The sequence below is a fragment of the Callorhinus ursinus genome, unplaced genomic scaffold (assembly GCF_003265705.2).
Source record: "Callorhinus ursinus isolate GAN/ISIS: 27379988/994484 unplaced genomic scaffold, GSC_fseal_2.0 scaffold23, whole genome shotgun sequence".
Taxonomy (NCBI): domain Eukaryota; kingdom Metazoa; phylum Chordata; class Mammalia; order Carnivora; family Otariidae; genus Callorhinus; species Callorhinus ursinus.
In genome coordinates, this window is record NW_027397085.1 from 2188704 (window position 1) to 2203411 (window position 14708).

At 34.9% G+C, this 14708-nt stretch overlaps 1 protein-coding gene across 3 annotated transcripts in view; it reads left to right on the plus strand.

Moving 5' to 3' along the window:
* AP3B1 (adaptor related protein complex 3 subunit beta 1) overlaps positions 1-14708 on the plus strand; it is a 274921-nt gene that overhangs the window by 252623 nt on the left and 7590 nt on the right. For all 3 annotated transcript variants that reach the window (XM_073905296.1, XM_025892636.2, XM_073905297.1), the window contains 2 exons: positions 5101-5198; positions 10227-10365. In XM_073905296.1, coding sequence (XP_073761397.1) covers positions 5101-5198; positions 10227-10365 — 237 coding nt within the window. The remainder of the gene's footprint in view (positions 1-5100; positions 5199-10226; positions 10366-14708) is intronic.

The window sequence follows — 14708 nt, forward strand, 5'->3', positions numbered from 1 at the left end:
GAAAAATGAAGGGGGGAATCAGAGGGGGAGACGAACCATGAGAGACTATGGACTCTGAGAAACAAACTGGGGGTTTTAGAGGGGAGAGCAGTGAGGAGATGGGTTATCCTGGTGACGGGTATTAAGGAGGGCACGTTCTGCGTGGAGCACTGGGTGTTATACGCAAACAATGAGTCATGGAACACTACATCAAAAACTAATGATGTAATGTATGGTGATTAACATAACATAATAAAATAAATAAAAGTCATTCTAAACTGTTTTAAAGAAAAGGGCAAAATGGTAGAAAAGGAGGCACATAGAAAACTATGGAGGACATCCTAGAACACTAATATAAATGAACACTAATAAAAATATAAATGAAAGTAAACTTTCCCCAAAATAAAGAGGGAACATTCCACCTTACTCCATTCTAAGCCAAACCTTGCTTAGAAGCTAAAACGGGCTTATGAAGTATGTTAAATGCTAGGTATAGTCACTAAATTTTGCATTCACTTGTGTGTAACAGAACCCAAATGGGGGTCTCTTAACCAAATGGGGTTTATTATTCTGCAAGTACAGGAACAGAGGTCAGCAGTTAAGATCTGCTGAAGTAGCTCCACAATGTCTTCTGGGTCTTTCCAGCAGGTTTCTGAGGGGGGGGGGGGGGGGGGGGGGGGATTCATGTGCTAATTTCATTAGCATGTGCCTGCCAGTCCTCATGATCATAATATGGCTGTTCTACTCAGGCTTCTATCCGCATTCCAGGCTAAAAAAAAGGAAAAAAACAAAGTGACATGGAGAGAGGAGCCATGTCTGTGTTGGAAAAGCCAAACTTTTCCAGAAATCCCCCGCCGACTTCTGTTTATGTTTCATTGGTTGTAACTGGGTTACTTGATCACTCCTAGCCACGAGAGAGGCTGAGAGAAACAGTGTTTCAGTTGGGTACCTTGTCTGCCTGAACAAAGTCAGGACTATGTCAGGAAGGAAGAAAAAAAATACTGAATAAGCAATAAGTAGTATCTGCCACAACAGTGTTCCAATTTTATTTAAATTTGCCTCCTAAGACCTGTTTTGGATGAACTTCTGTTCTTAGTTTTTCATACATAACATTAACCATTTTACCAACTACAGAAAATAAGATATCATTAGCCAAAAGCAGAACATACCCAGTCGAGTCACATATATATTGCAAATTTCTAGTGGGGATATTTCAGGATCACTTTTTCCCCCCAAACTTAAACCTGCTGCTTACCCACCTCCATTTTCATATATGCTTTAGAGGAGAATCTTTCCCTCTTTCCCTTCTCTCCCAGCCTTCTCCCTGTACAGCTACCTTTGTTTTGTTTTGTTTTGTTTTAAGATTTTATTTATTTATTTGAGGGAGACAGAAATCAAGAGATCATGAGCAGGGTAGTGGGGAGGAGGCAGAGGAAGAGGGAGAAGCAGACTCCCCGCTGAGTAGGGAGCCTGATGGACCCTGAGCTCACGACCTGAGCTGAAGGCGGACGCTTGACTGACTGACAGGCGCCCTATACAGCTACCTTTAATCAGTGGCATAAATGTTATCCTTCAGGACTGTTGGGAGGAACCATTTCATCTGTAATTAAAAAGAAAATACAGGGGCGCCTGGGTGGCTCAGTCATTAAGCGTCTGCCTTTGGCTCAGGTCATGATCCTGGGGTCCTGGGATCGAGCCCCGCATCGGGCTCCCTGCTCAGCGGGAAGCCTCCTTCTCCCTCTCCCACTCTCCCTGCTTGTGTTCCCTCTCTCAGGTGTCTCTCTCTGTCAAATAAATAAATAAAAATCCTTAAAAAAAAAGAAAATAACGATAGTATAATAAATATAATTTCACCCAGTGATCCGGTTTTAATTGTATTCCTCTGTTAGTAAAATATTTCTACTATGCCCTCCCTACATGTATAAATATATTTATATATATTATATATGCCATATAGCTCATCTATATTACATATTTATATATATTATATATAAATTGTATATATAAATTATGTGTGTGTGTTTGTGTGTATAAACACACACACCTATCCATTTACTCCCTCAGCCTTTACATATTTCTTCCAATATGACTTAGCCTTCCACTACATCAGGTGTGGTCTCATCCACCCTCAATACTTCTCGCAGTCTTAACCACTTCTCTGCTGCTTTGAGAAGAAGCATCCTGCTGGCTGACAGGTTCACCTTGTTCTTGTGCAATTAATCCCAACCTTATTTATCTCCTCTAAGGCCTTGCTCTATCAGGTATTCCATAGTTTCTTTGTCTCCACTGGCTCTTTGCCCTCAGCCCATGAACATGCTCAGGTTTCACTCAGCACTCTTTTGCCTCTGCATCCTCATGAAGCTTCCACTGCTTTCTGTCCCATCTCTCAGTCTTCCCAGTCACCCTTCAACTCAATGGCGTTGTGCATTCTTCTTTCCATCTGAACTGCCTTGCTTAGGTCTGCAGTCACACTTGCTGCTTTTTATTCCTCTTTGCATTATTTGATACATTTTCTCCCTGACCACTTTTTGCCAGTTTCTTCTGCAAGTTGCAGTTCTTCCATTTCTACTTAAATGTAGGTCCTCCCCAGGTTTCCACCTTATCCTTTCTCTTGGTATATCATCTTTTCCTCTGTGATCTTATCTCTTTGTAAGCCTTCAGCTCTTCCCTTTACCATTTTGATTACTCCCAAACTCATATATACTGCCCTGACCTCTTTTCTGATTCTTGATTTGTATTTCCAATTATCTGCTAAATATCTCTTCCTGGATAGTTCAGTGGTTCTCAAAATATAACATGATTAAAGTCAAATCATTTTGTTTAATTCCCAAAACTCTACTTCCCTAGTTTTCATTCTCCCAGTTTTTCACATTACAAGTTTCAGAGTCCCTTCCATTCATCGCCATATCTATCCCTTTTAATTCTAAAATACCACCATCTCCCCTGTCCTCAGTGCTACCTACCCTAGGAGTGCAGCCCTATAGAGCAGAATAAAAAAATAGATCTAAAGCAGCATCATATAGCAGACTTTGGAGTAGGATAGACCTGAGTTCAGATCCCAGTACTGCCACTTAACTAGCTGTGTGACCTTGGATGTGTTGTTTAACTTCTCATCAAAAAGTTGGGAGGTAACAGAAGCTATCTCAGGATCATTGTTAGGAATTACTAAAGTAAAACACACAATGTAAAAACCCCTGCCTAGACTCTTAAATTAGATTCCTAACTAATCTACTGCCTTGGTTTCTCCTCTCTTCCATCTTACACACTGCCACCAGAGTTTTTGAAATACAGTGGGATCATTTATATTCCCCTGTGGAAAGTCTCTGGTAGTTTTCCTTATTTGTTCATGAAACATTGAAACACATTTGTCTTAGTTATATGCGTGAAGTAATCATACACTTTGTCATACAAATCAGGACACTTGAGAGAGTGAAGGGAGACCTTAACTGAACAGGATTTCAGGACAACAACCACAAACTGGGACTGTCCTGGGAGAAGGGGGATGAATGGTCATGAATGTAGATGGTATTCTTTACAGTGTGCCCCCAGCCTCATCTGTTGGCATACCACACTGTTCACCATTCCCAAAACAGAGGTCTAGAATACCTGGAATGCCCTTCTCCCTCCTGTTGGAAATGTATGTTTACCTTACTTTGCAGAATTAATCAGTCCCTCTTCTGTGGACTATAATACTCTCCACATACCTCTAATGTAGCATTTACCATTTTATAAATGTAATTGAACTCTTCCTCTCTCACTGACTTGTAAGCTTTTGTTTAGGGTCAGTCTCACTTGTCTTTAAATCAGTCCCCAGGTATTTGCATAGTACATGGGATCTAGTTTGTATTCAGTAAATGTATATTGAATTAATAAATAAATTGGATTTGTTGGTTTGCCTTAGACAATCCACATGTGAATAATTCAAAACATTCTTTTTTTTTTTTTTTTTTAGTCTGGTCTTTGCCTTGTTCCATAAAAAAATAAAAGGCAGCTTATAAGAATACATTCTATAATAGCATAAACATGGATTTTCTTTTTTTCTTTTTATGAAGTGTTTCTTAACCTCATGTTTATTATTTTTTTTTATCTACAGTCCCCATCTCCCTGTCCACCTTCCCACTGGCCATGAAATGCAGTTCTAACATGAAAGTAGAAGTCCTTTTGGGGACAGAATCTTTCCTGATAAGAAGGAATAGAAATAAAAAAATTTTTAAAGAAATTTTAATAATTCTTTAGAGAGTAATGTCTGTACTAAAAATAAATGCACTCAGTATTATTATTCTATCTGATATGGGTACAACGTTGCCCTTCCTAAATTCTTCATATCCTGTCATTTGAAATAATAACTTTTACCACATGCTGATCAATAATGTTAATGAAAAACACTACTAAAAAATGAGACTTTTTGTTTTAAAAGAGCAAGTTTGCAGATGAGGTGTTTTTTAGCATATATCTAAACACAGTATGGTCACTCCATTTTATTTTTTACATTTATTTTTACTAAAAACTAATTTTTCCTTTTTTAAAATTTAGTTTCTCTCTCCAGAGAGAGAGAAAGAGCAGAAGCAGGGGGAGCAGGAGAGGGAGAAGCAGACTCCCCACTGAGGAGAGAGCCCAACACGGGGCTCGATCCGAGGACCCTGATATCATGACCTGAGCCAAAGGCAGACACTTAACCGACTGAGCCACCCAGGCGCCCCTAAAAACTAATTATTTTTAAAAAGAGATCTTAACCATTTAAGACTAAAGCACCCCATTTTCTACCCTTTAAACATACAAAGTAAAGAGAAAATATTACATCTTTATAAGCTGCACGAAGCATTCCTTTGGTAGTAATGGGTATGTGTACCCTTGATGCTTACCTATTTTTTAAAGTTCTACATCAAATGATATATTTACATATTTCTGTAAAAAAAGTTGTTATCCAATTGATGTAGCAGATGTATTTCTCTGTGAAAGTTGAATAGTGTTGAAAAAATTTTTAAGCCTTTTTAGCTGTGCTAGTTAAGCCAAGATCTTATACTGTATATGCTGGCATATGCTTTAATTACATTTAACTGCGTAGTATTAAAGAGATTGTTTATTAAGCATTTAGTTAGCTTTGATATGTTTTTCTCTTAGTACCAAGGACGATTGCTTCAGTGTTAATATTCAGCCACCTGTTGGAGAACTGCTTTTACCTGTGGCCATGTCAGAGAAAGATTTTAAGAAAGAGCAAGGTGAGAGATTACTACAATTTACTAGAAATTGACATCCCAAATAATATGTGCTCATTCTTCTTTTTGTCTGGTCTCTAAAATAAATTACCATATATACATAGCCGTTAACAGATGTCCGTGAATAATCTTCCAGTTTTTGCTAATCCTTTACTTCTATAAAATAACCTTAAAAGTATATGTTTGTCTACATTCCTGGCATACTTGAAAATTGATTAATATGTCTTTAAAATAATACATTGATTCTTTATTAACTTCTCACTTCTGGGAGTTGTGGGTTTGTCAACCTAATGATGTACTCATGTATTTTGTATTAGTGAAAATGTGAGGGATTTGAGACTTACCAAAGTTCTACCACTATAAATGTTATGTCTCTGTTATTTTCTTTCACTATAGAACTGTTTTTCATGTCCTACTAGTGTATTTCTCCCTGTACACATTAGAGTGCCTCACTCTTCGAGATAAAGCCCTAATTATTAGCATTGACCTAATTCTATAGTAAAGAAATGCTGTGTTGCCTGGCTGTATCAGAGCTGAAATATTTTAAAATATGCACCTAAAAAGAAAATATTTTCAGCAGAATGGAAGTATTAATATGTTGTGCTTGCCCCAGAGTCCAGCATACCTACTAATAAAAATAAATTTTATTTTCTTATATGAATAAGGGGAAATAACTATGACTTGATGTCTTTAATTAAAGATAATATAAAACTAGGGCATATTTAAATGGTATAGTCAGCAATTTTTTGAAGTTTATGTAAAGGTAGGCTATTTTTCTGTCTAGAGGGGTTATCATACAAAGATTCCTTCATCTTGAGGTCGTTAAATCCTATCTGTCATGCTTCCAGAAAGTACTGGGCACATACAAATATCTATACCTAAGGAGAGACACATGCTTCTTGGCACTCCATCATTATAGTGCCAAAGATCTTTTTTTTTCTTTTTTCTTTTTCTTTTTCTGTAAGCCATTGCAATCCACAGTGTTCCAAAGACCTGTTGTAGAAGAATCTCACAAAGAAAATTTCATACAAGACTGTAAATTAATAGTGATCTTTTATTTTCTGCCTTATTTTTAAGTGATAAAAAGAATGACTAAATCCCTCTTTGCATTTGCTTTTCTTGGAAGTTGATTATTGCTATAGAAGAAAATCATCTTTGTGATTTTATGATTTTATTTTTCTATTGACGAATTGATGCTTACATTTGCTATTCTTACCCTTTGCTGGCTAAAGCCTGCCTCTCTGCTTTACACCTGCTCAGCAAACCCAGGTGAGTGGCACATAAGTGACGAATAAGGCTTTGGCACATTTATTGTTAAGGGGATATTCTTTTTTTGAAAAGTGCAGTTAAAGCAGCAGATTATCATACACCTTTTCTATCCCTCAGCTTTGGTTTAGAATACTTGATATTTCGATTAAGTGTTTTGTGCTCTGCTGTGACTGAGGGATTTTTTCCCTGACTAGCCATACAGAACCATGAGCGCACGAGAGAGGTGCACTTGCACAGCGGCTGTGGTCCTCTGTGGAGTTGTTGCCAAAATTCCTTTTTCTTCTGCCATTTTACTTCAATGGTTGTTGATTATTTGTCTGAATAAATCTGGCAGCTGTTTGCTATGTTTAATAGAGCAGAAAGGCTACTCTGAATAAAGCTATTTGAAAATTTGTTTATATGAAGTATTTGTAAATCCTTGCAAGTCTCTTGGCATTTCTGTATCATTCTTTCTGTCTTCCTGAATTCATTCTTTGATATGGGACTTGATGCTGGCAAATTTACCACAGCTTTAAAGAGTCTTTTCAATAGCATCTTTTTAGTTATAGATTTCAGCTGGTTTGGTAATCGAGGTCTCAATTCTGAATTTTACACATGTATTTGTTTTTATACTACTCTAGGAAGAGCTTAGCTTATTTCAATAAATGATACCTAGAAAGGACTCACTAACTGAAAATCTTAAACATCCGTTTCCTCAGATTTTATCATTGCAAACTTCTGGATGGTAAAATACCAATAAATTTAAGAAGCACCTGTGTGCGTCATTGCATGCATACATTACATAATTTTTCTACTTTAAATAAAATGAACCGAGACACGTAATACCTCATTTCACAGGGCATATATTTTAAGGTTCAAGAAATGCATTAAATGCATTAATTAGGATTTAACTGGAAAAATCATAAATAAAAATAAGGAATATTTTATTTTTATACTAAAGATGTACATAATTAAAAGTTTGTACAGTATTAAATAAGAGTGCATCTAACACATTGTGCATATTAACTTATTTTAAAGTGAAAAGGGTTTTATTTCTGATAGCAGCCTGATCTATCATTTTTTCTCGATTGTTGTTTTTAGAGTTCCATAGCTAAACACACATGTTTATAAGGTTGGTGGTCACAGTGTTAAAAGAAAGACTGGTTTATCCTAGATAGTGAAGTTACCTATAATATTCATATTACGAATTTTAAACCAGAGCAGAATTTTTTTCATTGAGTTTTGAGCATTGCAGAATTAGTTAATGATCTAGCTGTAGAATTATTTTGGTACTGTAAATAATATGAGATCCTCTCAAAAAAATTCGGTTTCTTAAGGCAGTTTTAATTATTATAAGAGATGTAAGCCAACTGTTTATTCCAAACTGCCTCCTCTTACTCGTTTTCTTCTTAGTTAAATTAGAAATCTAAAACTTAGAAATTTTTAATTTTATTTTCTTATATTATTTGATTTACATTTTAGCAGTTAAGTACAGCTAATTAACCTAAGTTAAGTATTCTGTCCCCCTGCCTCTCTAAAATTTAGATAAATTCTAGTGAAGCAACAAATTCTATAGTCAGACAATTTCAAAATATTTTCCTGGTAACTTTACCTTTATTATGTGTGAGCAGCCTATATGGTATCTAAAGTCTGTTTTTTTGTAGGAAAAACTTTTAATGATACCTTGGCATATTTTTCTTTCTCGTTAATTTGGGAATTCCTGATATATTTTCATTTAGAAAAATCTCTGATTTAAGAAACCTAGAATGTTTACTTAATTTTATTATGATTTATGCATCCATCTTACGGTTTCCTAGCTAGCAAGATGCTAATTCTTTAAATGGTCAGACATTTACTATTTTCTGGCCCTTAACTACCACAAGCAATCATATTTGATGCCCCTTAATTAGAGCACCTTTTTTTCTTTCCAGGTTCTTTTTCCACCTCAGCAATCGAGACAATACATTTGCTTACCATGCTGCTCTCCTAAGTGTTCTTTTGCATGTAAATTAATCTTGATTCAGTTTACACTGTCATGCTGAGTGGTACAAATTGCCTATAACAATAAAACAGCATGAGTTAAAAATAAAGGGGGGTGGGAAGGCAGATTGAATGTGTGCCTTACTTGATAGGATGTTACTTTGCTTTATGCCAATACATTAGCTGACGATAATGAATCTTCTGTTCTGAAAAGCATGGTTTAGTTGATTTTTTAAATTTTACTTCAATGGAGCAGTACCTTGTCTTTTATAGACCAAGTTAGACAAACCATTAATGACAAGAGTGTTAAGGTTAAATATGAAGCAATACATTCACTTCTCTGAGTGCTATCCATCTTTCCATTTACAGGAGCTTGACAAAAGTACTGGCTTTGTACAACATTTCCTTTAATTACATGCTGCGGGAAACAGGCTTTTAACATAAACATAGTTGCATTCATTTATTCAGCAGTTGCTCTTCAATAGAGCTTAATGGAGAAGGTTTAAATCCTAAATGAGTACACACATCTCTCAGCAGTGTTATGTCAGCAGCCACTGTGCTTTACTTAAAAGCAGTGTTTGACTGCTTGTGTAGTTCTTAAAGCTTTTGCCTAATACTGAAGTTAACCAGTCTGAGACAGAACATAGTTTGAAAGTGGTTGGTAAAACCTGCTCTTTGTTAAAAGCTAGCCAAGTCTTCTTACAGTATTGGGTTTTCCAATCTTTGTGCTGCTAATCATAGAGGTTCTTTCAAATTTCAGGTTGCATTTGCAATAAATAACTAAATTAAGTACATAGCCCTGAAGGTTCAGGGCCTTTTGAAAACGTAAAATCAAATTCAACCATTTTCATAAATTTTGTAAACTATTGTGCACATATCAAACGTCTCAAAAGATTATCATTTCTACTAGATACCACTAGATGTCGATGACTTATATAACAGATCCAGGAAGATGCCATTTATTATAATTATTTTGGGTTTTTTTAACCTCGGTACTAAATTTCAGTATTTGTTCCAAGGGTTTGGCATGTTACTGAATTTGTTAACTGTATGGTTTTTGTTCATGATTTTGCTTAACTTTATTTTTTTCCTAAGTATTTCTTTAAAATGTCTCTGGAATTTAAGGTTTTCCCATTCACATTTTTCCCTTTTGTTTCCAAATGTTTTGCTTCAGAAATTTCAGTTGGTGTTTTTATAATTAACTGTATAGTCCCATTCACTAGACAAATACAATTATATTTAGGTATAAATATAATATAGCTACTTAGATACTTGTGCATTTTGTAGAACCCCGTAACTGTTCATTGACTTTCAGTCATTGCTAAGATAATTTTGATCCATCAGTTGAGGCCATTCATCAGGTAATGTTGCTGGTTATATCAGCTCACTTTGACTTGTTCTTAGGCAGCATTTGACAAGAGAGATCTCTGAGTGAAAAGGAGAGGAAAAAAAATATTAACAAGTAAAAGCATAAATAGTTGATGTAGTCCAAATGAGTATATTTTAAAGGGACCGAAATTAAATAGAATCTTTGTGATTCTACATGTTTATCTTATAGTATTGAAAATCAGATTTATTAAGAGTTATGTTCCACGGCATTTTTACACATTTTCCTACACTAAGGATTTAAAAATTTTTGTAACATTTGCAGTTATTTTAATTCTATGATAATTATCCTGAAAATTTTATTCTGGAATGGAGTTTTTATATGAAAAAAGTTTTTAAATTTTGGCTATGAACTTGAAATTGTTTTAATGTAATTTTCATAAATTAGTAAAAGGGAGCCTTCTTTTGCTCTTACAGGAATGCTAACAGGAATGAATGAAACTTCTACTGTAATTATTGCTGCACCACAGAATTTCACTCCCTCCGTGATCCTTCAGAAGGTTGTAAATGTAGCCAATGTAGGTGTAGTCCCTTCTGGCCAAGATAATATACACAGGTAGGTTCACCAACATGTGATGTGGAGATAACTTGTGTGTATATATGTATAATAGATACGTATAAATACATAGTTTTTACTTCACAGTTTTCCTTCAAAACAATAACCCTAAAACCTGTATCTGCCCCCCTCCCTTTGTTCCTGATGAGATATTTGATTGATTGGTTTGTGTTAAGGCTCTCTTCCCTATTTATGCAATCCTTTACATGGACACTAGCATGGACTGTCCTGAAGGACAGACAGTGTACTGGTATTTTATAATAGCTTGGTGATTTGTAAAGGTACTGTTTGTGAGCTATGGTTGAGAATTTATCCTATTTCACCAGATTCAGTGGATTTCCAGGAAGAACTGTTTTATACAGTAGTGCAGTTGGACTTTTTTATTTGAAGGAGGAAGTTTGGGTACCATATACAGAGTTCCTTTTTACAGCTCCCTTGAGACTGCTCCCAGTTATAAGGAGCTACTAGAAAACCAGCATAGGGCCAAATGCAGCTTCTATTTCTTAGACCAAATATATCTTCACTACCGAGCATTTAAAGCATGAGATCCAAGTCATTTGTCCTTAAAGGTAGCAGAAAATGTGATTAATATGGTTGCCCTCTTTGTGATCTTATATGTTGCCAGTGGCTGAAATGAAAGTAAAGACAAAAATGATCCCCTTAAACAAGCATGCATTTGTAACTTAGTCTTCTGTGAGCTTCAAGGAATTCTTCAATTCCATCTTTATTTCCTCTGCCATTCCACTGCCAGTGGCATACTTCTGCCTTTATCCATGTACATGGAAAATAAATTTAAAATCAAAAAGAATGCCTTCAGACCTTAAAATTTTTTTGAAAAAAAACTTTTTTTGGTGGGTGCCTGGCTGGCTCAGTTGCTAGAGCATGCATGCAGCTGTTGATCTCAGGGTTGTAAGTTTGAGCCCTACATTGGGTGTAGAGATTACTTAAAAATAAAATCTTTAAAAAATTTTTTTCAAATTAATACAGGGGTAAGAGAGCCCCCTTATATTATCTGAATTTTAGATTTATCTCTGCCATTATTGGGCTTAGTAATTTGAGACAAGTTATAACTTCTTGTGGGCTTTAAGGTCTTCATCTGTTTAGAAAGGGGTGGCAAGGAAAAGAAGGGGTATTGAAATGACATTCTGTCTTATCTGTGGAACAACATTGGTCTTGGCCTCAGAAGAGCTGAGTTCAAGTCTTGATCTGCCATTATTTGTAGTTGCCTAATGTCATCTACTAATTGTGACAGAATGAAAACTGCATGTGCTAATCAAAAAACAAATTTACCCTATTTTTTTGGTTTTTGTTTTGTTTTTAGAGAAAGGTCCTTAGTTAAGTTGTAATTTAAGAGGTCTGATGCTTCCATTTCTTAATTTCTGACAAGCTCTATCTATCTCACGTAGGGTGATGACAAAATAATAAAATGGGTATTAAGTCATTGTTCTGGTGCCACCATGCAAATACAACTTATCAGTTATTGTTGTTCAGTAGGGGAAAAAGTGAACAGAAGGCTTTTCAATGAAAATATTTTGGTTCTGAGTTTTCCTGATTTAATTGTTTTCTGCTTTAAATACTTCTTTTTACTTTCCTGGGTGATTTTCTCTAGCAGAAGTTCTTTGTTTTCTTTATGGATATTTTGAATTATTGAAATTCTTAAAACACCAAAATGTCATATGTCAACTGTAACTTTTAGCTTATACAATCTGCAATTTTACCTGGTACATCTAGTATCCACCAATACTTCAGTTCTGTAATTCTGTAATGTAATTCTGTGATGTACAGAAAGACATATGGTAACCCTTGTTTATGTTGGAACTTCTGATTTATTTTTTGTTTTGTTTTATGTGTGTTAACTTTTCTGAAAGCAATGGCAGCTTTCCAGATTTTTGTTTCTTAGAAGGAAACAGCCAAACTACCCTCTCAAAGCCAGCTAATATAAAAGCTCCCTTCTTATTGGGAAATAGGCTAAGAAAGACACTTAGCACAGTTCTGTAATTTTTATTAGAGTGTCATTTGCCTGTAATCTGTCTTGGTGGTTTGGAACCTAATGCCTGTTCAAGTGATTAAATTATAGTCAATTCTCAATTATCTGTACTAATGCAGGGGAGACACACAACTAAGAACTGTTTATATTTGGCTTTAGAATGCAGAGATTGCCCTCGAACTTAATGTTTATGGTCCTCATAGACACCTGCAATGTCTTGACACTTCTCTAATCCAGCTGGTGTTTGGCTCTGTAACTTGGGGGAGGAGCCCAAGTTACTACAGAGTCAAAAGTGAAAAACATGCCTATCTATAATTAAGATTAGGTTGTGCTGTCTTAATTTGCCTCACAAGTCTCATTAGATATAATTGAAAATATTTGCATTTGCTCTCATACTTAAAAGTATGGCTGTATTAATGTTCTAAATTTCAGAAAGCTTCTAGGTAATAAACACCTGGGTTACTTGTATTTTTCATACAGAAATTGTTAAAAATTCTCATCCTGCATATGTAACATTTTTTGTCATTCTTTTATATTCAGTAACAATTAAAACAAAAATGAATTGTTAGTAACAACTGTACCAATGCCTTTCTTCATGTCATTTAAAATGAAATAGTAATTACTGTTTACATTATAATAACAGAAATGAGCAGTTTATCAGTTTATTGAGTTGTACTCATGTTGTTAACTGTGGTGTTCGGTATCATATTATCCTCTGGAATTAATGAGTTTATATATCTAAACTTATTTAATTGCCAATAACAAAATTGAAATCCCTGTGAACTTTTTGAGTGACTCCTTTATTCTTCTGTGATAGTTGCTTTTTGAGTTGATGAAGACTAGGACCAAAGCCATTCTTGTATTTATTAATGGTAATTGATTTAAGATTACTTTAAAAAAAACAAGTGTGAAAAGCATTTTGAATATTAGTATTTTAAGATATTAAAAATTTCAGTACAACAAATTATTCTTGGCTAGGCTATCTTCTATTTAATTTTTCAGGATCTTTTATTTCTGAGAGGACTTTTCAATAAGCATCAGAGTATTCTTTCTGACCATTCAATGAATAAAGTTTCCACTGTCTTAATTTTGGAATAATTTATTCCCACTACTCTTAAAATTTGAATAAGTTTTACATTAAATGCCAAGTTAAAAAATAGTTAATATAAGAATTATCTAAGAAAAAGGGAATCTTCATTAATATGTAGAAGTGTGTAATAGTGTAAAGTAGACATTTTAATTGAATACATAGCAGAAAATGGTTCCTACATATCAACAGAGAATGGCCTCTGTTAAGAAAAAGTCAATTAAAGGAGCACAAGTTTTTTGGAATTCATTTAAAAACCAGGAACGTTTCTTAAGTAATTAACTGCTTTTCAAGATCAGTAAGAAAGCGTATCTACTGTTAGATTATATGACATTTAGTTTTGATTTTCTAAATGAGCTGTAGTCTCAGAAAGCCAACCAGTATACTATTGAAAGAAAACTTTATTTTCATTTCTCTGGTACTTGCTTGGTGATTGAAAAGGCTGCTCTTTGAGAACAAAACCATCCCATTGAGATCTAGAGTTATGGTCATTATGGCAACCTGCTACTTTCCATATTACAGTTACCACATGATAAGGGGTAATACAGAAATGAGAATTTAAAAAGTCATCAAAAAAGCATTTATTAACCATGGAGCTGAATATCTTCATGTCCTGTGTTAGATATTCATATTAAAACATGTTGTTATGTTGTATGTGTTGTAAAAGTCTTAAAGCATATTATTTAAGACAGTACTAATAAACCAGTATATAAATAACGTACACACAAAGGGCATAGTGAACGATAGTAAACCAGTATATGAATGGACTGCAAAGGGAAAATGTCAATATTTAGTGTGTTTAGGGGAAAAGAATTAGAGAGACTAACAATGGGAATCTTAGGTACATCCAGGGCCAGGAAAAATTTCTTGTGTTCCTCTGAGAAAGAAATCAAGTAAGGGTTTATGACTGAGGTTTGTATTCAACAATGTAGAGACCATGGTGCATTTTCTTTTATTACATTGTTTGTCTTCTCATAAAGGTACTAATGTACAGTGAGCAAAAAGCAGAAAGCTAAAAATCTGTAGCTCCAGAATCTTTAAGGTTTTTCTGTACAAAAGAATCCTGTGGAGGGTTGTGTAAAACTCAGATTCCTGGGACCTACACCCAGGGACTCAGATTTGGTACATCTGGGGAATGGCCCAGCAATCTGCGTTTTAGCCAGTGGTCCAGGCGGTTCTAAGGCCGATAATGTTCGAGTTCACAGTTTGAGGCTGCCTTATATTATCAAGAGTTAATGACAGCTACATGACACATGTTAAAGTATATCT